The sequence below is a fragment of the Venustampulla echinocandica genome (genome assembly GCF_003357145.1).
Source record: "Venustampulla echinocandica strain BP 5553 chromosome Unknown scaffold_7, whole genome shotgun sequence".
Taxonomy (NCBI): Eukaryota; Fungi; Ascomycota; class Leotiomycetes; order Helotiales; family Pleuroascaceae; genus Venustampulla; species Venustampulla echinocandica.
The window spans coordinates 919,105-935,838 of NW_022474212.1; the positions used below are offsets into that span (position 1 = coordinate 919,105).

Below are 16,734 nucleotides of genomic sequence, written 5' to 3' on the forward strand. Positions count from 1 at the left end.
TATTCTTTATGCTAAGTGAGAATTGCCAGGAGCAGGCAGACTCCAAAGAATTCTCTAGGCCGACTGCCTGATGTCTGTATAGAATATTACACTGTATCTGAATAGAAATTCTGAATTGTAGAAGATAGAAAAACACTACTTTATAAATCAATACACTATTGCGCAACCAGAACATTGGTATCTAAGCTCTTTAATAAACATCAATTTGTGCAAAATTACGCACAGTTATCTGGAGAACATTGCATATCAAGTACTGTTGTCAAAATATGTAGTTTTAGATGCGATATTTCAAAAGAAAACCTGGAAAGAAATACCGGTAACTATACAGGTACAATCAAAAGAGTGAACCTTAACAAAGGAAATCAATAACCTGCGTGATTGAAGTTGATCAATAAAAGTATTTCAATTGTTTTACGCAGTCAAGCACAAATAAACTCCCGCAGGGCCAGAATGAGGCCCTATCGTCAACGGTCCATAAAAGGTAGGATAGTGGCGCCTTCTTCACCTCCTGCAATGTCCTGGACACCTTAACCACTCTGTGGTATCTGAATCACCGGATCTGGGAGATGTGAACAGCATCCTTAAAGGGGGTCGGTCAATAGAGCCTCCACTGATCAAACATACCTTTTGGGCCGGCCGATTCCATGCACCGTTCCTTCCACCGCCTTCTCACAGCAGTCACAGTATCCTACAAGCAGTGATCTATAAACACCCCCCAACAGGGAAGAAACTCTCGCGCGGTTTTGCAATCCTCGCCGCGTATATCCACAAAATAATACCGCGACCATGACACGATATAATAACATCTCAATCCAACGTGGCCTAGACCTTGACGACATCGAAGGAATCAAACGCGTGATGTTAGCTTTGGAGCGCATTGTCCTAGACGAACCCTTCAAAAGTTTGAGCAAAGAGCGAGCAGCCGAACTTCGCTTGAGCTCAGCACAACAAGCATGGGTCAACCGCATTCTCAAGGTATGCGAGAGAACCTTCCGCGAGTATATCTTGCTTCCCCGAGCCATGAGACGATTTGTAAAGGCTAAAGATGGCGATGAAGCAGCCGTTATACAGGCAATTGCTGAGTTGGAGAGTTTGACCGAAGAAGACGTTCTAGTCAATCCGGAATGTCACATTGATGCTTATGAGGTGGCCTGGTGTAAATTCCTCGCTTTCCCATGCGAAATGGTAAATAAACAGTCTATCTTTCCTTGCTAAAGCTATTCTAACATGGATTGTCAATGCAGGTTCAAGGAGAGCTAGATGCATGTATCAAATTTCAAAAGGCTTTGCGGGAGGACGAGGTCCCGACAGGCCAATCCAAACGAGCTTGTCACTTCTGTAACAATCGACACAGCAAGTGCGATAGGAACATGCCAACGTGCGGAGCTTGCAGAGAGAGAGGGCTGATGTGCGTAAAGCGAGGTTAACCAGATGTAAAATTAGGAGCATGCGGAGAGCAATAACAGGATAGTTGCGGGACAAGAGAACGTGGGGGATAGCAGATAGGGCGCATATTTACATAAGCAACTGACGGAACAACACCGGAAACTGAGGAGACTTTGAACGGAATAGACCTCGATGCGAAGCCATAGCATAAGGCTTTGCAGAACATGCGGACAATCGGGGCGTTACGTGCGGAGAGGCGCCTCCGAGTGTGGAGCTTGCAGGACTAGAGAGAAACGGCCCTATCTCGAAATAAGAATAATGTTGTAACTTTATCAGGGGTGTTGATATAGGAGAGTAGTACAGATGTTTCCTTAATCTGAGGGAAAGGGGGATTCGGGAGATACTTAGCCCTTCGCCTATCGGTCACGTTCCCTTCTAACGATATCTAAATAATCTTCAGATCTCCCTAAACCACGCGATCTATAACCCCCCCCCCCCTTTCCTTTACTCTTGTTTTGACTCGATATCCACAACCCAATGCAAACAACCCACCAAGGATCGAAAACAATAGTAAGTGAACATCAATCTTATGAACTATGGCGGCGAATGCCAATGAATGCTAACCGTCCACAGTGCCACCGACCGTTTCCCCAGGGTTGACCACTAAGGGGGAGGTATGGCAATCCAAGGTTCAGGAAGTAGAGGAATCCAGGTGGATGAGAGTGGAGGCGGAGGAGCCCACTGGTGTCCAGCCTCCCTATAAGTTCCTTGCCAACCTGGATATCGAGGATGCCAGTTCAATTCGGCGCATCATGGAGTATCTGCACTTCAAGTTCGCAGGTCACCGTTCTGAACAGTTCCGTGCCGGTACCGACCTTGACGAAACCGAGTGGCGGGAGTCGCAAAGAATATGGTGGGAGTGTGACAACAATGCCTTGCTCAAGACCATAGTTCAGTGGTTCGCAGGACATTACCAAGCCACTGATCGCAGAGTTGGGTTTGCTGCTCGACGCTTCCAATCGTATGCCACTCACACTGCTCGAAACCCGCAGAAGTACAAAGAGGAGTATGAGGCAGAGAAAATCCAATGGGAGGCCAAGCAGGAAACGAGTGTGGAGTTGACGAACGACCTGGACAGCCCACCATTACACCAACAGGGATCCCGAAGCAACAAGCGCCCCGGAGAAAGCTACGAAGAACTCTTCACCAACGACGACATAACCACGGCAAATGTTCCTGTAGATATGGCTCCCAGTTCCAGTCCGGTTCCTGGAGACTCCAACCTAGCCATCCGTACGAAGAATCCCAAGCCAACAAGCGGATACAAGCGAACATACCAAGAAATGGAAACTGAGGCCGAAACCGAGGCCGAAGCCGAGGCCGAGACCGAGATCGACGAGGTATCATCAGACTCTTACACCCCACCCGCCAAGCACGTAAGGAGACCTCGGTCCTATTCCCAGGTGATAAGGCAGATCTAACATATCGCAGAATGTCTTCCTCCAGACCTTGCTTCCCAAGGAAGGTAGAACAACTAGATCGGGTCGTCCTGTAAGTGCGCGTTCCCAATCAAATAAATACAGTAGCTAACAAAACCAAATCAGTACAATCCCTACACAGGCGACGTGGTTGATGCTCCACCATCTACACCAAACTCGACCCTGCTCAACCCGAGTTACACACAGCTGAAACGAGGTCATAAGAAACAGAAGCGTGGACGAACACACTAAGAAGCCATAACCTCAGTGGCCTATGATGGACTTTTAACCCGGACTTAGCTAGTCTGTATCATGGTGCTCTGGAGATGGCTGTCTTGTGCGGACACGTTTGGGCGTTTGTGCACGGTTAAGATTGGGATTGATGAGCCAGTAGTAAGCATCAACGGTACTCATAGGTAGAATTCAAATCGATCTCCCCTCATTCCAAATGGTCAAAACAATCAATGAAAACGTGACAACTAGTGCTACACAGCTGCCGACTCATCCATAGTACTACTATGCCCCCGTACAAAGACATCACCACAGCGCAAACTTAAGGGAACTATCTGCCGGTCGCTCACTGCGCTCACTGCCTTGTGGACAGATAGTTATCAGAGTCGCATCGCAATACGACAGCTGGAGCAAACTATTGCATGCCAAATCATTCGACGCGGTTGATGCGACTTCGCAAAGGGTTGTAGTTTGAGAAAGGAAGCGGGACAGCAGGACAAGACGTTGTTTCAATCTTCAAGGTCCGTGCGCAATCCATAACCGACCACGTGACTATTTTTGACACTTACAAGTTAAGATTATAACGGACAAGGAATAAGCCAAAGTAGCAGTTATAAGTAAATAAAGTTAAGTTTCAAGTAACCTAAGGTAATATACGATTTAATTAATCATAGACTATTCTCAGTAAAAGCGAAATTGGTGCTAAGAAATAGGTCTAGAATTGAAAATTATTAGGGTGAATACCATGGGAAAGTATTCGATGTTGGCATGTCCGACAAACGGAATTCTATACGATTTGGAGTATAACAGCAGTAAAAGAGCAATACAAAATAATACATATCACGTGATTATATTTAGACGTAAGTTAACACCTAGCAATCGACAGATGAGGAAAGTTCTTAAATATATGCCCTTTTAGTTATAAGAATTTTAAGAAGCATTTTAAAGTTAATAAACAAAGGAAAGGGGGGCTTAGTGCGATTCTCGCTTAATGGAAAAGGGGGGCTGCACATTTCCTGGTTGGGAAATGATTCGCCTCACTTCTTATCTTATTTTGTGTAAATAGCACAGGGAGCTTGTTAATAAAAGTAGCCAACTTGCAGGATAATTGCATAAGGGGGTACATGTTTGTTGAAATTTAATTTGCGGAGAATTAACATTGAGACAAAATTAGAGAGCAGTTCTTGCTATGTAAAAGACACAAAATGTTACACATATAGCAAAGGATTTATGAACATTTCAGATACTACGTTACTAGAAATAGACTATTAAACTAGAATAATACCCTACATGTCATACTTCCATTATAACACATGATCTCCTGAAGTAAAATGCATGGCACTTGAACTCCCCCAAAGCCTGCCCAACTCCCTAGATATAAATATCAAGATCTTTTCTCTAACACTAGCTCACCTATGGGCTTGCCTTCCTTCCCAACGAAACCCCCGTTCACACCATTCCTCTCAAAGACCTTCAGGCCTCTCACCCACGTCTCCTTCACCACGCCCGTCATCTTCCTCCCTTGGTAGGGGCTAACTTTATTCCTAAATAGCATTTGTTCCCTCCCCACCACAAATTCGCCCTCATCATCAAACACGCAGACGTCTGCATCCATACCAGGTCTCAAGGCACCCTTCTTATGGCTCAATCCTACTTGCGAGGCGGTGTTAATAGCGCACAGACGTACCACGTCGAGGATGCTGAGCTGAGAGGAGCGCGACTTGGCTTCAGTCCATAGGATTGGAAGCCCCAAGCCCACGGATGATATACCACCCCAGGATGCGAAGAAATCGCCTCGTTCCTTTTCTTCGGATTCTTCCTTTGTCATCACCTCGCCGTTCACACCCTTTACAGATCCGTGAGGGCCGGAGGAGCCGCATCCATGGCTTAAGCTCTCAGGGAGCAGTTTGAGTTCAGGTGTACATGGGCTATGGTCCGAGACCACTGTTTGGATGACTGAATTTGGAGATGAGATCTCAGACCAGAGGCCATCGCGGTTGACCGAGTTCCGGATCGGAGGGCAACATTTGTGCCTCGTGTCACCGTCGGCTACTTCCTCGGATGCGAGTGCCAGGTAGTGGAAGCATGTTTCTGCTGTGATTTTAACACCCCGGTCACGTGCCTGTCGTAGTAGAGGAATCGCCTCAATAGCTGATAAGTGAACGACATGTAATTGGAGTTCAGGCGCGAGGTGTGCTAGGGATAGAATCTGCTCGATCGCATAAGTTTCGAAGGCAGGTGGGCGTGACAGGAGGAATGTGTCATATGATGTGAGGGCGCCGGCCGGCGTGACTGGTGGGAGGGATATCTGAACATCGTCCCCAACGGACGCCGCTATCGGAGGAATCATCTCTGCATGGAACATTAATGTTGTTCTTGTCGATGCCAGAGCCTTCATCGCGAGTGCTACATCAGATGAAGATACGGCAGGGAACTCGTCAACCTACTCATTGTAAACGTTAGTAAACGTTTCTTTAGCGGATAATTGAAGCACATACGCCGCTCTCTATCAAGAAACCCTTGAATCCGCGTACACCTGCCTCGACTAGCGGTAGCAATTCGGCAGCATTTCCCGGAACTATGCCACCGTAAAAGCCAGTGTCCACCCAGCATTGCCCTTCAGCTGCTTTGATCTTCTCCTTCAGACCATTCACGGTTGTGGTGGGTGGAATAGCATTTAATGGCATATCAATAACGGTTGTTACACCGCCTGAAGCCGCAGCGCGGGTTCCAGTATAGAAGCCTTCCCATTCTGTCCGTCCAGGTTCGTTCAAGTGCACGTGAGCGTCGACCAGGCCAGGTAAAAGCAAATTTGGCGTATGGTCTATATATGTAGTATATTGGGGAAAGCTTGTCGGTGGTACTATTGAAGGGACAATGGATATGATCTTTCCAGTTTGCGGAGATAGCGTGAGGGTTGCCGGTGAAACAATTAAGTTGCCGTCCTCATCGAAGATGACAGCTCGAGACGAGACCAGCACGACAACAGGGGTACCTGACTCGGATGTTGGAGTATGAAGGGGCTTTGGGTAAGGAAAGTTGTTGGAAAGGTTGTTGACTATCATTGTGGCAACTGTTATGAGCTATTCAAGGAGTTTAGGTGTCGACGAAGATTGAAAGATTCAACGAGCGGAATGAACGGATCTCCAGGACTAAGCGCATATACTGGGTGCAAAATCTTCTCATCGGAGCACTTGGGGAGCGATAGGGGATTTTGCCAAGGACAAAGCTAATAAGGCCTCAAGAGGAGTTCGGCTTCGTTCTCTTTGTGGTGTTTGAGTGGAAAGGAGAGTTCGGCGCAAAAAGAAACGTTGGCAAAACAAAAGAAACGAGAAAACGGGCATGGCGGGGTGCGTCCCGCTTGTATCTGAATCCTCCACAAGCCCAATGGCGGAACAGCCCGCCAGATAGCGGCTTATCGCTATCAAACCGCTAACAGGGGCCTAGACCTACTAAGTCCTCATAGATGCCCATCTAAGGTTTTGAAGCCTCACAATTCAGGCCTAGCCCATATCCGCTCTGTAGTGCAGACCACCGGCTTGCAGACCAGCGCTCCAAGTCCCTTGTGACCCTTTGGGGCGCCGGCAATGAAGCGGCAGTGGCGTTCTCATCGGACAATAGAGCTTCCGTGGGATCCAAGGCGTACGTCGTGCTGCTGTTGAAGACACAGCGATGGCAGCTGTCATGCGGCATGTTCGGGAAGTATTGGAAGTGGCAATTCGACGGGGCAGGACATGTTTTCACGCTACCATCGGGGCTAGAACAACAATCCGTAAATTCAGTACTAGCACCACAATACCGGCACATAAGGTACCTAGGTAGGTAGGGTAGACGTGCCAGAGCTAAAGGCCAAGGTGCCGCGGAGGAGTGAAGTGTTAGAGCTAGCGACGGCCCTGGTGGTATGGATAAGCAATTCAGGGCCCAGTAGCGCGGATGAGTGAAGCACAGGCTATGGAGGGTGAGATTGCAGCACCGGGGTTGGTGGATCAGTTTCAGATTGGATCAGATTTCTTGGGGCAAGCTCGCACGGGCTTCGTGACATGTTACTCTACAGTAGAGTTTGCCTTGGTCTCACATTTGGCGCAATCGACTTTACGGCGGCCTGGTGTGCAGAAGGTTGTCCAGAACCCCAATGTCTCTTCGCAGCATCAAGGTCGGCCTGCTTCCCGACGGCCTCAACAACACGATGTGAAAAGGGAGGCTGCGGGGATGTCGGATATCGAGCAGATTAGCTTGGTATCAAAATGAGCGGATGAGAAGTTTAAAGTCTGTATGTACCATGGCATTTGATTAGAAGAACGCATCTCGCCTTTACCATTACTTCTCGCTACTGCATCTTCATAGACACCATGCAATAAACAAAGATGATACAAAAAGACCCATCCCATAATACTCCGGACACAATAAAGGTTTTCTTTTGGTCTGTTCACTTTCGAATATGGTGCGGTACATCCAATCCACGAGTCCCCACTACTCTGGGTCACACCCAACGAAGTATCAATTTGGAGTGGAGTAGAATTGGCCCCGGATAGACTCTTGCACAGATAAGTGTTGTTCGACCTGTACCGCAGATGTTCCTCTGTCGTGCACATCAGCCACCAGCCAATGTTCATATGGTGGAAGTTCCGATCTGAAAGAAGATGTGTGATGCTCTGCGTAGACAAGATCTGGGGCGTGATATATATCTCTGTGGTATACATTCGACGAGTATTGACGAAGTTGAAGTTCTTCTTGAGGCCCAATCCAACTCCCTATGAAGCGTAGGTTGTTGACTTCTTCGTAGGGCATTTGCAAAGGATCAAACGCTTTGTCGTGCTGCTTGTCCTCTGTAAGACACGCTGAGTTTTGTCCTGATACGTGGGGTGGGGAATGGTTAGATAGTAGTGAGAGCTGTGTGGCGTGTGTGGTATCGGTGGCAGGTTGGACCTTCTTTGCAGAGCGGGCCGTGGACTGCGGTGGTTGTTGAGCTGAGATTGGAGAGGGAGTGTTCGAGTCCTTCTTGATAAGTGAAGAACTTAACTTTGTTTCAGCACAAAATAATGTTATTGCGAGAGGATGACACTCACCTCGTGGCAGCGTGTGTTGCAGACATCTGAAGAGTAAGCGTTGGAACTCCTTTGCTTACTACAAAAGCTGATCCTCGGAACACAAAAGTATATTGGAAATATAGGAAGGCCAAGTTTGGAAATGGATAAGTTATGAAAGGACTGAAGAAAGGCTTGAAATCCCAATGTCAACCGTAGGGACAATATATATATCTGGATGCGCGCGACCGAGGAACTCGCTTTTATGTATAGTGAAAGAATTGGAAAAGCAGTAAGACCAAAGTTAACTCTGAGTTGCCGGTCCAAAGAGAAATTTGAACAGCTCAGCAAGTCAAGGGATCATCTTACCGGTCACACTAGCATGCTAACATAGCTATGTAGACTCGGTTGCCTTTCCGAATGCTCCAACGCCTGAGATACCTCAATCTCTCGAGCTTCTCCTTGGTCAGAAAGCTTTTGTCTCCTTCAAATAAGGGATTCAGTGCTCGTCACAAGCAGGAAAGCACACAAGAGAGCGACGCCTATTTGACCAGCTTTTCATACAGTCTGGACACCGGTGCCCATTATATTGACGAGTTCGTTTACCTTCAAGCTAGTCCAAGTATATTATACCTCTTTGGGTGTAGTCCTGGTCGAGGTGCCGTCTAGGATGAGAGAGCGGAGCAGTGAGGGACGTGATCTATTGGATAGATGACTTTTGTCTTCAAGTTCTCTGCAACAAAATGGGGAATACTTTAGGATATGTGGCATTCTCTATGTACATGTGTTGCGGGTTGAAAAGTTGGGCACTTGCGCTTCTGGGTGGAGTCGGCAATGTCCTGGATTGGTCAGAATACTTTTGTTCCTGCCCATGTATGCACTTCTGGATCTGCCTCAACTCGGCAAGCTCCCGCCTTCGTGAGACAAGACTGTCATCGGTATTTGCGTATTGGCCTACATCCGAGTATCTATGGTTGGTTGGATGACTTTTGTCAAGCCTGGCTTCAACGGACTTGTGTTCACCGCCTCCGACATTGAGAACGCCCGATTTGTATTGAGTAAGCATTAGTGCAAGGCTGTGCCTATTTCAGGACAAGCTCGAGTCTCGTTCCCATCGTTCTATAAATGTTGATTCTCTCCTAAAGCAGTCCTCACACCTTCTCTTGCTCAGTTTGAGCTAAACATTGGGAAAAATCGATAGAGAATATGGCGGACGTCCCACCATCGCACTTAACCGCACCTTACGCCCAGAGATGGGAGCTTCTGAAGGGGGTCATGCATCGATTATACATCGTCGAGAACAAAACAGCGAAAGATATCGTCGAGATAATAAAAAGAGACTACAAATTCTATGCATCGTTAGTACCTTTCCACGCCTTTTATCCCTAAGTACCCAAAGGAATTCAAGAAGCATCGCTCTAACCTGTTGTTTTCAGGGAAAACCAATATAAAAGTCAATTTAAAAAATGGAATATGGTAAAGGCCCTTCCCACGAAGAAGAAAGTCAAGATTCTACGGGACTTGGAGACTCGGGCGCGAAAGGGAAAATGCTCAGTGGTGTTATACCATGGACGAGAAATTGAAGACAAGAACATCGAAGGTACATGAAAGAATCAAGGAGACAACAACTTGCCCTTGGGCAAGGCGTAGGCCACAGGGCTATCGGGATCGAGAACTTGTCAGGGCATGCTCTACAATGCGGGAATCGCCTGTAAGTGGAAATCTTTGGGCTCGTGCTCCCATAAATTGTAACTTTTTGTCAACAGGTTTATGAACTGGAGTATTCCTGCTGCTGTGGTGCGATTCTTGAAATCGAAGGCCACAGAACATGTCTCGCCTTGTAAGTGCTGTTTCTTTGCATGGTATCCTCCAATGCTCTGCGACTTCTGTAGCTTTCGAGATTTAGAAAATACCTTTACATCTACTTAACCATGATACTGATTCTTTGGTTTACCAGACGCTGAAGGAACCCCAATGAGTGGCGTTGAAGTCTGTACCCCAAAGACAGCGCCATCGCCGAAACAGGCTCCATCGCCTCTTACCAATTCGAATTCAAATAATGGTCATTCCAGCATGATGTTACTTGGTCAGGATAGTCTAAAACTCAGCAGGGTGCACACTTTCATTGGAAAAGAACATATGGCTCTCGTGAATAGGATGAGTGTACAAGAACAAACGTGCGTTGGGCCTTTGCGGTCGTCTGTTTATTTTGCTAATGGTGGGAAGTGTTACCACTGACTGGTTACACCTCTGGCTATTTGCGTTCCGAACCGCGAGGACTTGGGGTCGCGGGCCACGCGTGTGGGATTCCAGCAATCTCAATTTCGAACGATTCGTTCAAGGATCTTCCCAGAACTCGGTTGATACCCCTGGCGGCCCGATGGTGGGTTCTCCTTATTCTCAGTCGTCTCACCAAAGCCCCAGACAAAGGGTCAGCCAAGGTGCCAACATCTCCAACCCGGATTCCAAGTGCAGATGGAGTATCCATGTTTGTGAAATAGAATACGACATACAGAATTCCCCTATAGCATCAAATGATGAAGTTATTGACCTGGGCGACGAGGGAGGCTGGAAACCTTGGCCTCGGCAACAAATTATCTCTGGTTTTGCTGATTTGCTGAAGAAGAATATCGAAAGTAACGACTTCAGTAATGGTGAGATCACGGATCTTCCAATCAACACCAACCAGATAATTAAAGCGATGAAGAGATCGCCGGGACAACTATTGGTAGAAGCCTTTGGTTTTAGCATCATGGCACGTAACGTCGTTCTCGTGAATGACATGATACGGCAATTTCGAAAGTTCACTTGGATGACTTTTACCCTTTACATCTTGCTGCAAGCTATTTAAATGGGGCAAAATCATGTTGTGAAATCTTCGATGTCATTGTCGGGGAATGCCTACTGGGGAAGCCTCTATTCGCAAGCTCTACGTGAATCACCTGAATCACACTGTTCTTGATAATTTGATGATTGCAATTCTGAAGGCACATACTTCCTGTACTCCAGGAATGGTCGACGAGGCATTCAAGAAAGAAACTCGATTCTCGGGAGAAGAAGTAGATATTTGTGGCCGATTCGACGCCGACTCAGATTGCATCCGGCAACTACAAGCCTCTGGTAGCCCCACGATATCGCAAACCTGGAAACACATGTTCTGCCATACATCTGCCCAAGTCATCACACACTGCATTGGAACTCTCTTTAAACCCCATTGGGCCCCTGATATCAATACACCTAGCGGGATTTTTCTTAAGAGGTGCGGCAATGAAACCTGCGGACTCAAAATGCAACTTAAGCCTCTTCATACTTTGGTCGTCACGGCAGTGTATCTAGCGGAGTTGGGGATTGACGGAGAAAATCGGTTTGGTATGATTGCATGCTTACTCTGTCTATTTGGTAGAGGTACAAACCCTTTGCTCACAGCGGAAATCTCGTTAAAGGCACTCCTGAACGATGACTATAGTCAGGAGTGTAGCCACTCGCAGCTTGATCCATTGGAGCTGGCCCAAAGAGTTCCAGAGAGCATGATATGCAAATGGGGCCAAGCTCGCAGGACTGGATGGGTGGTTTCTGCCATGTGCTTCGACTTTCTCAGCAAGAGTGGAAGCCCCGAGAAGCGCGGGCGAATCCTGAGGCTGTGTTAAGGAGGACCGCGGACGGCTTTCGCAGCATTTACACCGACATTATTGAAGGCATTGAGGAGGACAATATTGGCGAAGAAAATCATGAGGGTGGATGACGAAGAGGCTGAGAATCATGAGGATGATGAGGAAGAGTCTGAAGAGCGCTATTACGAGGAAGAGCATGGGTACAATCTACCCGCTATGTGCCCCGAACACTTGGAATCGTCTTACCAGCGCAACTACTTCCGCAAGAACAAGTACTTGGCGACTTTGTGTGCGGCGGTGCAAACAGAATTGGTCACATATCGTCGAATCGAGGAAGGAGACCCCTGGATCTCTGAGAACTTCAACCTATTGTCGGTGCTTAAAAGCTTAGAGACAGAGACTGAGCTGCAGATTGGGCTAGTATCCAACAAAATGATGAACGTTTTCTGTAGATGTGGGATTTTTTACCGCTCTGATGATGTTGTATGTTTACGTGTCGAGGAAGCTTCTGCATATTACTTCTCAAATCTGGAAGATTGGGACAGGACAAGCTTTTTGTCATCTTATTTCGACCGTTGGGACGAGTACTGATGAGAAGTTTAGAGGTTAGCTCTCTTATACGTCGGGAAGGAGATAGAACTTATCAGGAGCGGATCACGGGACGTTAGGCGTCGGCTACACCCGAGGTATTCCGACCTTTAAAGGGGGGGGTTGCTCTTGTATTTTAGGAGTTAGAGATTAATCTTATAACAATGCGAGTGTCTACTACTGAATCGTGATTCCCTAACTATAATGCCGCGGTGGGTGCAGCCCTCCACCTATTTATTTAGTTAGGCAGCAGAGTCAAGCGGTGAAAAACCAAGGGGCTACACTTATTTTCGAAGGTAAATTATACTTATTTAAAGAAAAACTATAATTAAAGATAGAATTGAAAAGTAGGAAGTTAGGATATAAAGAAAGTAACTACTTTTATTTTATTTCTATTATTAAATTCAGATATTCTCACGTTCTTTCTGGGGCACATATCACGGATTCCTGACAACCTATATCATTTTGTGGAAGCATCTTGAGAAACATATCAAAATATCACTAAAATTTCGCTGTAGGCAACAATACTGTTCCTTTGGAAGAAATTCCAAGGCCCTTAAATGGATTACCCTTGAAAATTCTGAAGCCAAACCGGGCGACAGCACATATCATAGGCTACGGCGAATAAGTAGCCTCTTGTCTGACCCAATTCCGAGATGTGATACTAAGAACTTGTAGTATACCAAGGGTGCTTAAGCATCTATTCTGCGCTCCAACGCTCCTTGACATCATATGTCAAGATGTTGCTAAGCAGATCATACAGCGCCTCCAGCTCCGGATGTTGAAATATATCACACCTTTCCGTTTCCTCCAAGTGGTCGGCTAGCTTAATTTTTCCCGGCTCGATGCTGCCATCATCAGATTCTGTTTTATGGTAGAGTCGGCTGAGTCCTCTCAATTGTGGCCGAATAGATGAGCGTGTCCATTCACTAAGACGGGAATAAAAGGTGCACCAACGACAGGACTGTATCCATGCCATCAGATTGCCCCCAAAAAAATTCTGCCTTATTTCTCCCTGTATTCTGCCCATTATCTGTGCTCCCTGCGAACTTAGGGCGGCGTCTTCCTTAAGCTGTGCGGCTTCTTGACGCGCACGATTAAGAATTTGTGCCTTCAACGACATCTCCTCATCGCGAACCACTGAATCCATAAAGCTTAACATACATCAGTGAGTCGTCCATAGGTCCTAACAATTCCACCCTTTGATGTAAGGTCTCGTCATCATATCCTAATCCGTCGAACAGATCTTCCCCCATACGTATCTCGAATATGCAACAAGCAAGCGTCCAAGTGTCGGATGGCTTACCAGCCATGTTATGAACAAGCAACTCCGGAGAGCAGTAGTGGGCAGGCGTTCCTAGTGCTGGGGGTAGATTGTTAAGGCGGAAGGACTGTCCGAAATCAATGACCTTGATATTCCCCGTGCGCCATGAGAACACTTTACCAAGATCTGCAGGCTGAACGATATATCTTGGTGCTGATGGTGATGAAGGACAGTCTCCTGTGGCCGTGCATATGTTCCCATATTCAGGGTGGCCAAACATTTCAAACATTTCGATAGCGGAGAGGGAATCGACGTTTGATATTTCGAGAACGATGATGTCGATGTAGAGGTCGCCGTGCGCTATTGAGACAGCGCTGGAGTGGAGAAGATATAGAACGCTTGTAAGTTGGTGGGCGATACGTTGTATTTCTACAACTTCAAGACTAATGTCGTCTTTCCTGAGCTGCCTCATGTTGGGGCCCACAGCGTCAGATACGAGACACAAGTGAGTGCTATTCGGACTAGAAATATAGAACTTCTCCTGAGGAATACTGATGAATTTCTTGGCTGGGTGGTCGCCTCCATGTCGTGTGACAGGCTCTAGGATATCTCATTCCGTGGAGTTGCCATCTTCGGATGCTTTTGCTATAAGGACCTTGATGGCGAGGTTGGTTTGCTTCTTGGAATCTCGAGCTAACCAGACAGTTGAGCATGCTCCATGGCCAAGCTTATGAATAACCTCGAAGCGATCATCGCACCATCTATCCCCAATATGAACGAGATGGTAGCCCCCTGGTCGGTATCCCTCTATATTCTCGACACCAATGATGCTTGCTGGGCAGAATAAGGCCTTGAACTTCTCTACTCTAGGCTCTGGCCCCTCGTCTCGCTCAGCATCATCCACCAGCTCATAGATTTCCTCGTCAGTAAAGCTAGGCTTTTCCAAGCTATCAGCCAGTTTTGCTTGGGAAGATTCCAATTTCTCTCCCTCCATTTCTTGTCCTTCTAAGCGTAGCGGCTCGGGTTCAAGTGACATGCTGTTGTCTTGATTGACGTTGAAGTTGAAATGAGGTTGAGCTGTGCGAGGAATAAAACCCCAGGTTTCAAGAAGAGGGGAAAAGAATGGATTGTCGTCTAGAAAGAGTGACGGATGATTCACACCCTACTTAATAAGTGGGAACACGTGCCTGTCTCTGAGATATTGGTATTGGCTGTGGGGGATACCAACACTTGGAGGGATTGAACTCCAAAATGTAAGTTACTAAAGCAATGCAGGAAAGTCTGTAACTTGTGTGTTTTTGTTTGGCGAATCTTTGACCTATCAAAATTATACTGTCAACATCTCATTTGCTACTTTTCCGCCCGTACACACTGCGAAATACGGTATATATCCGCCCATGCTCTCTTAGTGCCCGCGGCAAAGCATCAGCATAGCTAAATAATGACAATAGAGGGAGTTGTCACAAGGAAGCCAGAAATGGCGGCAGGTCCGGCGAAATTGTACCGGATGATTTCCATGTGATTGGTCTATTTGAAGGGTGGAGGCTTAAGAGAATGCTCACATCTACTGTGGGTTTCCACCAAACGTGGCACATAATCCTGAGAATATAACGATCTATCGTAGGCATGATAGACCCTATCTACTCTGGTGAGAGTTCCGGGAACCAAAGCTAAAGCCGGAACCGAAGGGTCAAAACCCTTGGGACCAACTCTGGCGGAAGTTCTGATATTTTGAGGACGTGGTACGTCTAGGCCTCCAAACAATATGATGCCAGCTAACCATCGTTGTCTACCTAGCACCAGCGAAATCACACCCAGATATTTTCCACAGTTTGTCCATGACTACATTATGTCTCGGCGGTAGGAAGCCTCTTGTTAAAGCATTTCCGAGCTACTTCTCAATAGTTCGACAACCGTCAACCGCCAGAGTCTTCCCTTCTCTTCGAACCATTTTCGCTTACCCTCCTTCTTGATTCTTGTTCAGTTTTGCAGACCAACATTAATAGGATCGTCCCCTGCCCGGCTACACTTTGAATACGAATTTCTCTACTTTCCTAGATAGATAAATGTTAGACAGCGGGGCAGCGGGGCAGACAGCCTTACCATAGGGTGTTTTGACAGATTGTTGTTTTCTCAGCAATGGTCGTTTGACTAGCATAGAACGGCGTTTGCGCTTTCAAGATCCCCTTTTTACGACAATTCAAAATTCCTTTGTTAAGGGAAGGAGAACCTCGAACGAGCCCTTATTGGCCATGGTACCTTTCCCGGCACTTAGCTGGCATCACAGTTTTAATTCACTGACCGTTCTCATTCCACATATTCGTGTCAAAGTCAAATGATTTTTCAGGGCACTAAATGGAAGTACTCTGTAACCCGCCAATTTCACTCTCCTGTTTCCGTGGCAACAAAGTGAGAATGCCACCACGTTAGACAAATAGTAGGTCTGAGATGTAAGGTCACACGAGTAACAATAATACGAACTTGCTTGTAGCCATCTACAAAGGCAAGCTTACCTTTGACCCCACCTGCTTTGGGTCCCTTCTACTTTAACTTACCCATTTTCCCATTCTTTTCTTCCCCCAACTCTCAGAAGTAACAAACAAAATTCAATCCAGAGTCCAGGACATAATGTTGCGGTTGGGTGTTGCTAAGTAAAAAGCAACAGTAGACAGGCTCCAAAATCTAATCATTAAGAAGACCATAACTCCGGTCGGTGCAAGAAAATCTTCAGGACTAGATTGGATCGTACTGGCATGAAACCCTTCGTGTTTGGGTGTTTGGCGTGGTCTAAAATTCACCTTCCGAACGACTCTCCTCGCCATCGCTTATCCGAATATAAAAAAAAGCAGCTCACCTAAGAAAAATAAAAAAACGCGATCAAAGAACAAAATAGCAAAAGAAATATCCAATGCTAGATTAAATACCAAGGAACTCCAGTTTTTTAGACTTTAGTTATCTCTAACAGGTCATCCAGGGTCATCCCAGGACTTAATTGTTATAGCAGAGGAACAAGCCCAGCCCGCCAACACGCCTATTGGTCACCTGTCACTTTATGGGGTTTTTGCTTATTTTGTTATATATTGATGCCTCCTAGGTTGGGCGGTGAATACTCGGTAGAGAGCATCTGTCACATTTTCCTCGCTAGCGACATG

At 46.6% G+C, this 16,734-nt stretch overlaps 7 protein-coding genes across 7 annotated transcripts; 3 read left to right on the forward strand and 4 right to left on the reverse strand.

Annotated features, from left to right (window-relative positions):
- Positions 1 to 786: 786 nt before the first annotated feature.
- Positions 787 to 3,116, forward strand: BP5553_08238 (uncharacterized protein; the record flags this gene model as incomplete). The annotated part of the gene is made up of 5 exons (XM_032016861.1): positions 787 to 1,185; positions 1,245 to 1,338; positions 2,020 to 2,822; positions 2,878 to 2,937; positions 2,991 to 3,116. The coding sequence occupies 5 exons, from the start codon at positions 787 to 789 to the stop codon at positions 3,114 to 3,116; spliced, it is 1,482 nt and encodes a 493-aa protein (XP_031867152.1).
- Positions 3,117 to 4,479: 1,363 nt separating this feature from the next.
- On the reverse strand, positions 4,480 to 6,160 carry BP5553_08239 (Metallo-dependent hydrolase; the record flags this gene model as incomplete). Its single annotated transcript, XM_032016862.1, has 2 exons — positions 4,480 to 5,538; positions 5,594 to 6,160. 2 exons carry the CDS (start codon positions 6,158 to 6,160, stop codon positions 4,480 to 4,482), a joined length of 1,626 nt encoding a protein of 541 aa, XP_031867153.1.
- Positions 6,161 to 7,028: 868 nt separating this feature from the next.
- Positions 7,029 to 7,343, forward strand: BP5553_08240 (uncharacterized protein; the record flags this gene model as incomplete). Its single annotated transcript, XM_032016863.1, has 1 exon — positions 7,029 to 7,343. The coding sequence occupies one exon, from the start codon at positions 7,029 to 7,031 to the stop codon at positions 7,341 to 7,343; it is 315 nt and encodes a 104-aa protein (XP_031867154.1).
- Positions 7,344 to 7,592: 249 nt separating this feature from the next.
- On the reverse strand, positions 7,593 to 8,187 carry BP5553_08241 (uncharacterized protein; the record flags this gene model as incomplete). The annotated part of the gene is made up of 2 exons (XM_032016864.1): positions 7,593 to 8,109; positions 8,162 to 8,187. The coding sequence occupies 2 exons, from the start codon at positions 8,185 to 8,187 to the stop codon at positions 7,593 to 7,595; spliced, it is 543 nt and encodes a 180-aa protein (XP_031867155.1).
- Positions 8,188 to 9,723: 1,536 nt separating this feature from the next.
- On the forward strand, positions 9,724 to 12,321 carry BP5553_08242 (uncharacterized protein; the record flags this gene model as incomplete). The annotated part of the gene is made up of 6 exons (XM_032016865.1): positions 9,724 to 9,830; positions 9,886 to 9,959; positions 10,077 to 10,296; positions 10,346 to 10,878; positions 11,129 to 11,488; positions 11,792 to 12,321. The coding sequence occupies 6 exons, from the start codon at positions 9,724 to 9,726 to the stop codon at positions 12,319 to 12,321; spliced, it is 1,824 nt and encodes a 607-aa protein (XP_031867156.1).
- A 1,124-nt stretch (positions 12,322 to 13,445) lies between these two features.
- Positions 13,446 to 14,054, reverse strand: BP5553_08243 (uncharacterized protein; the record flags this gene model as incomplete). The annotated part of the gene is made up of 1 exon (XM_032016866.1): positions 13,446 to 14,054. The coding sequence occupies one exon, from the start codon at positions 14,052 to 14,054 to the stop codon at positions 13,446 to 13,448; it is 609 nt and encodes a 202-aa protein (XP_031867157.1).
- Positions 14,055 to 14,192: 138 nt separating this feature from the next.
- BP5553_08244 (uncharacterized protein) lies at positions 14,193 to 14,618 on the reverse strand (the record flags this gene model as incomplete). The annotated part of the gene is made up of 1 exon (XM_032016867.1): positions 14,193 to 14,618. One exon carries the CDS (start codon positions 14,616 to 14,618, stop codon positions 14,193 to 14,195), a length of 426 nt encoding a protein of 141 aa, XP_031867158.1.
- Between the last annotated feature and the right edge of the window lie 2,116 nt (positions 14,619 to 16,734).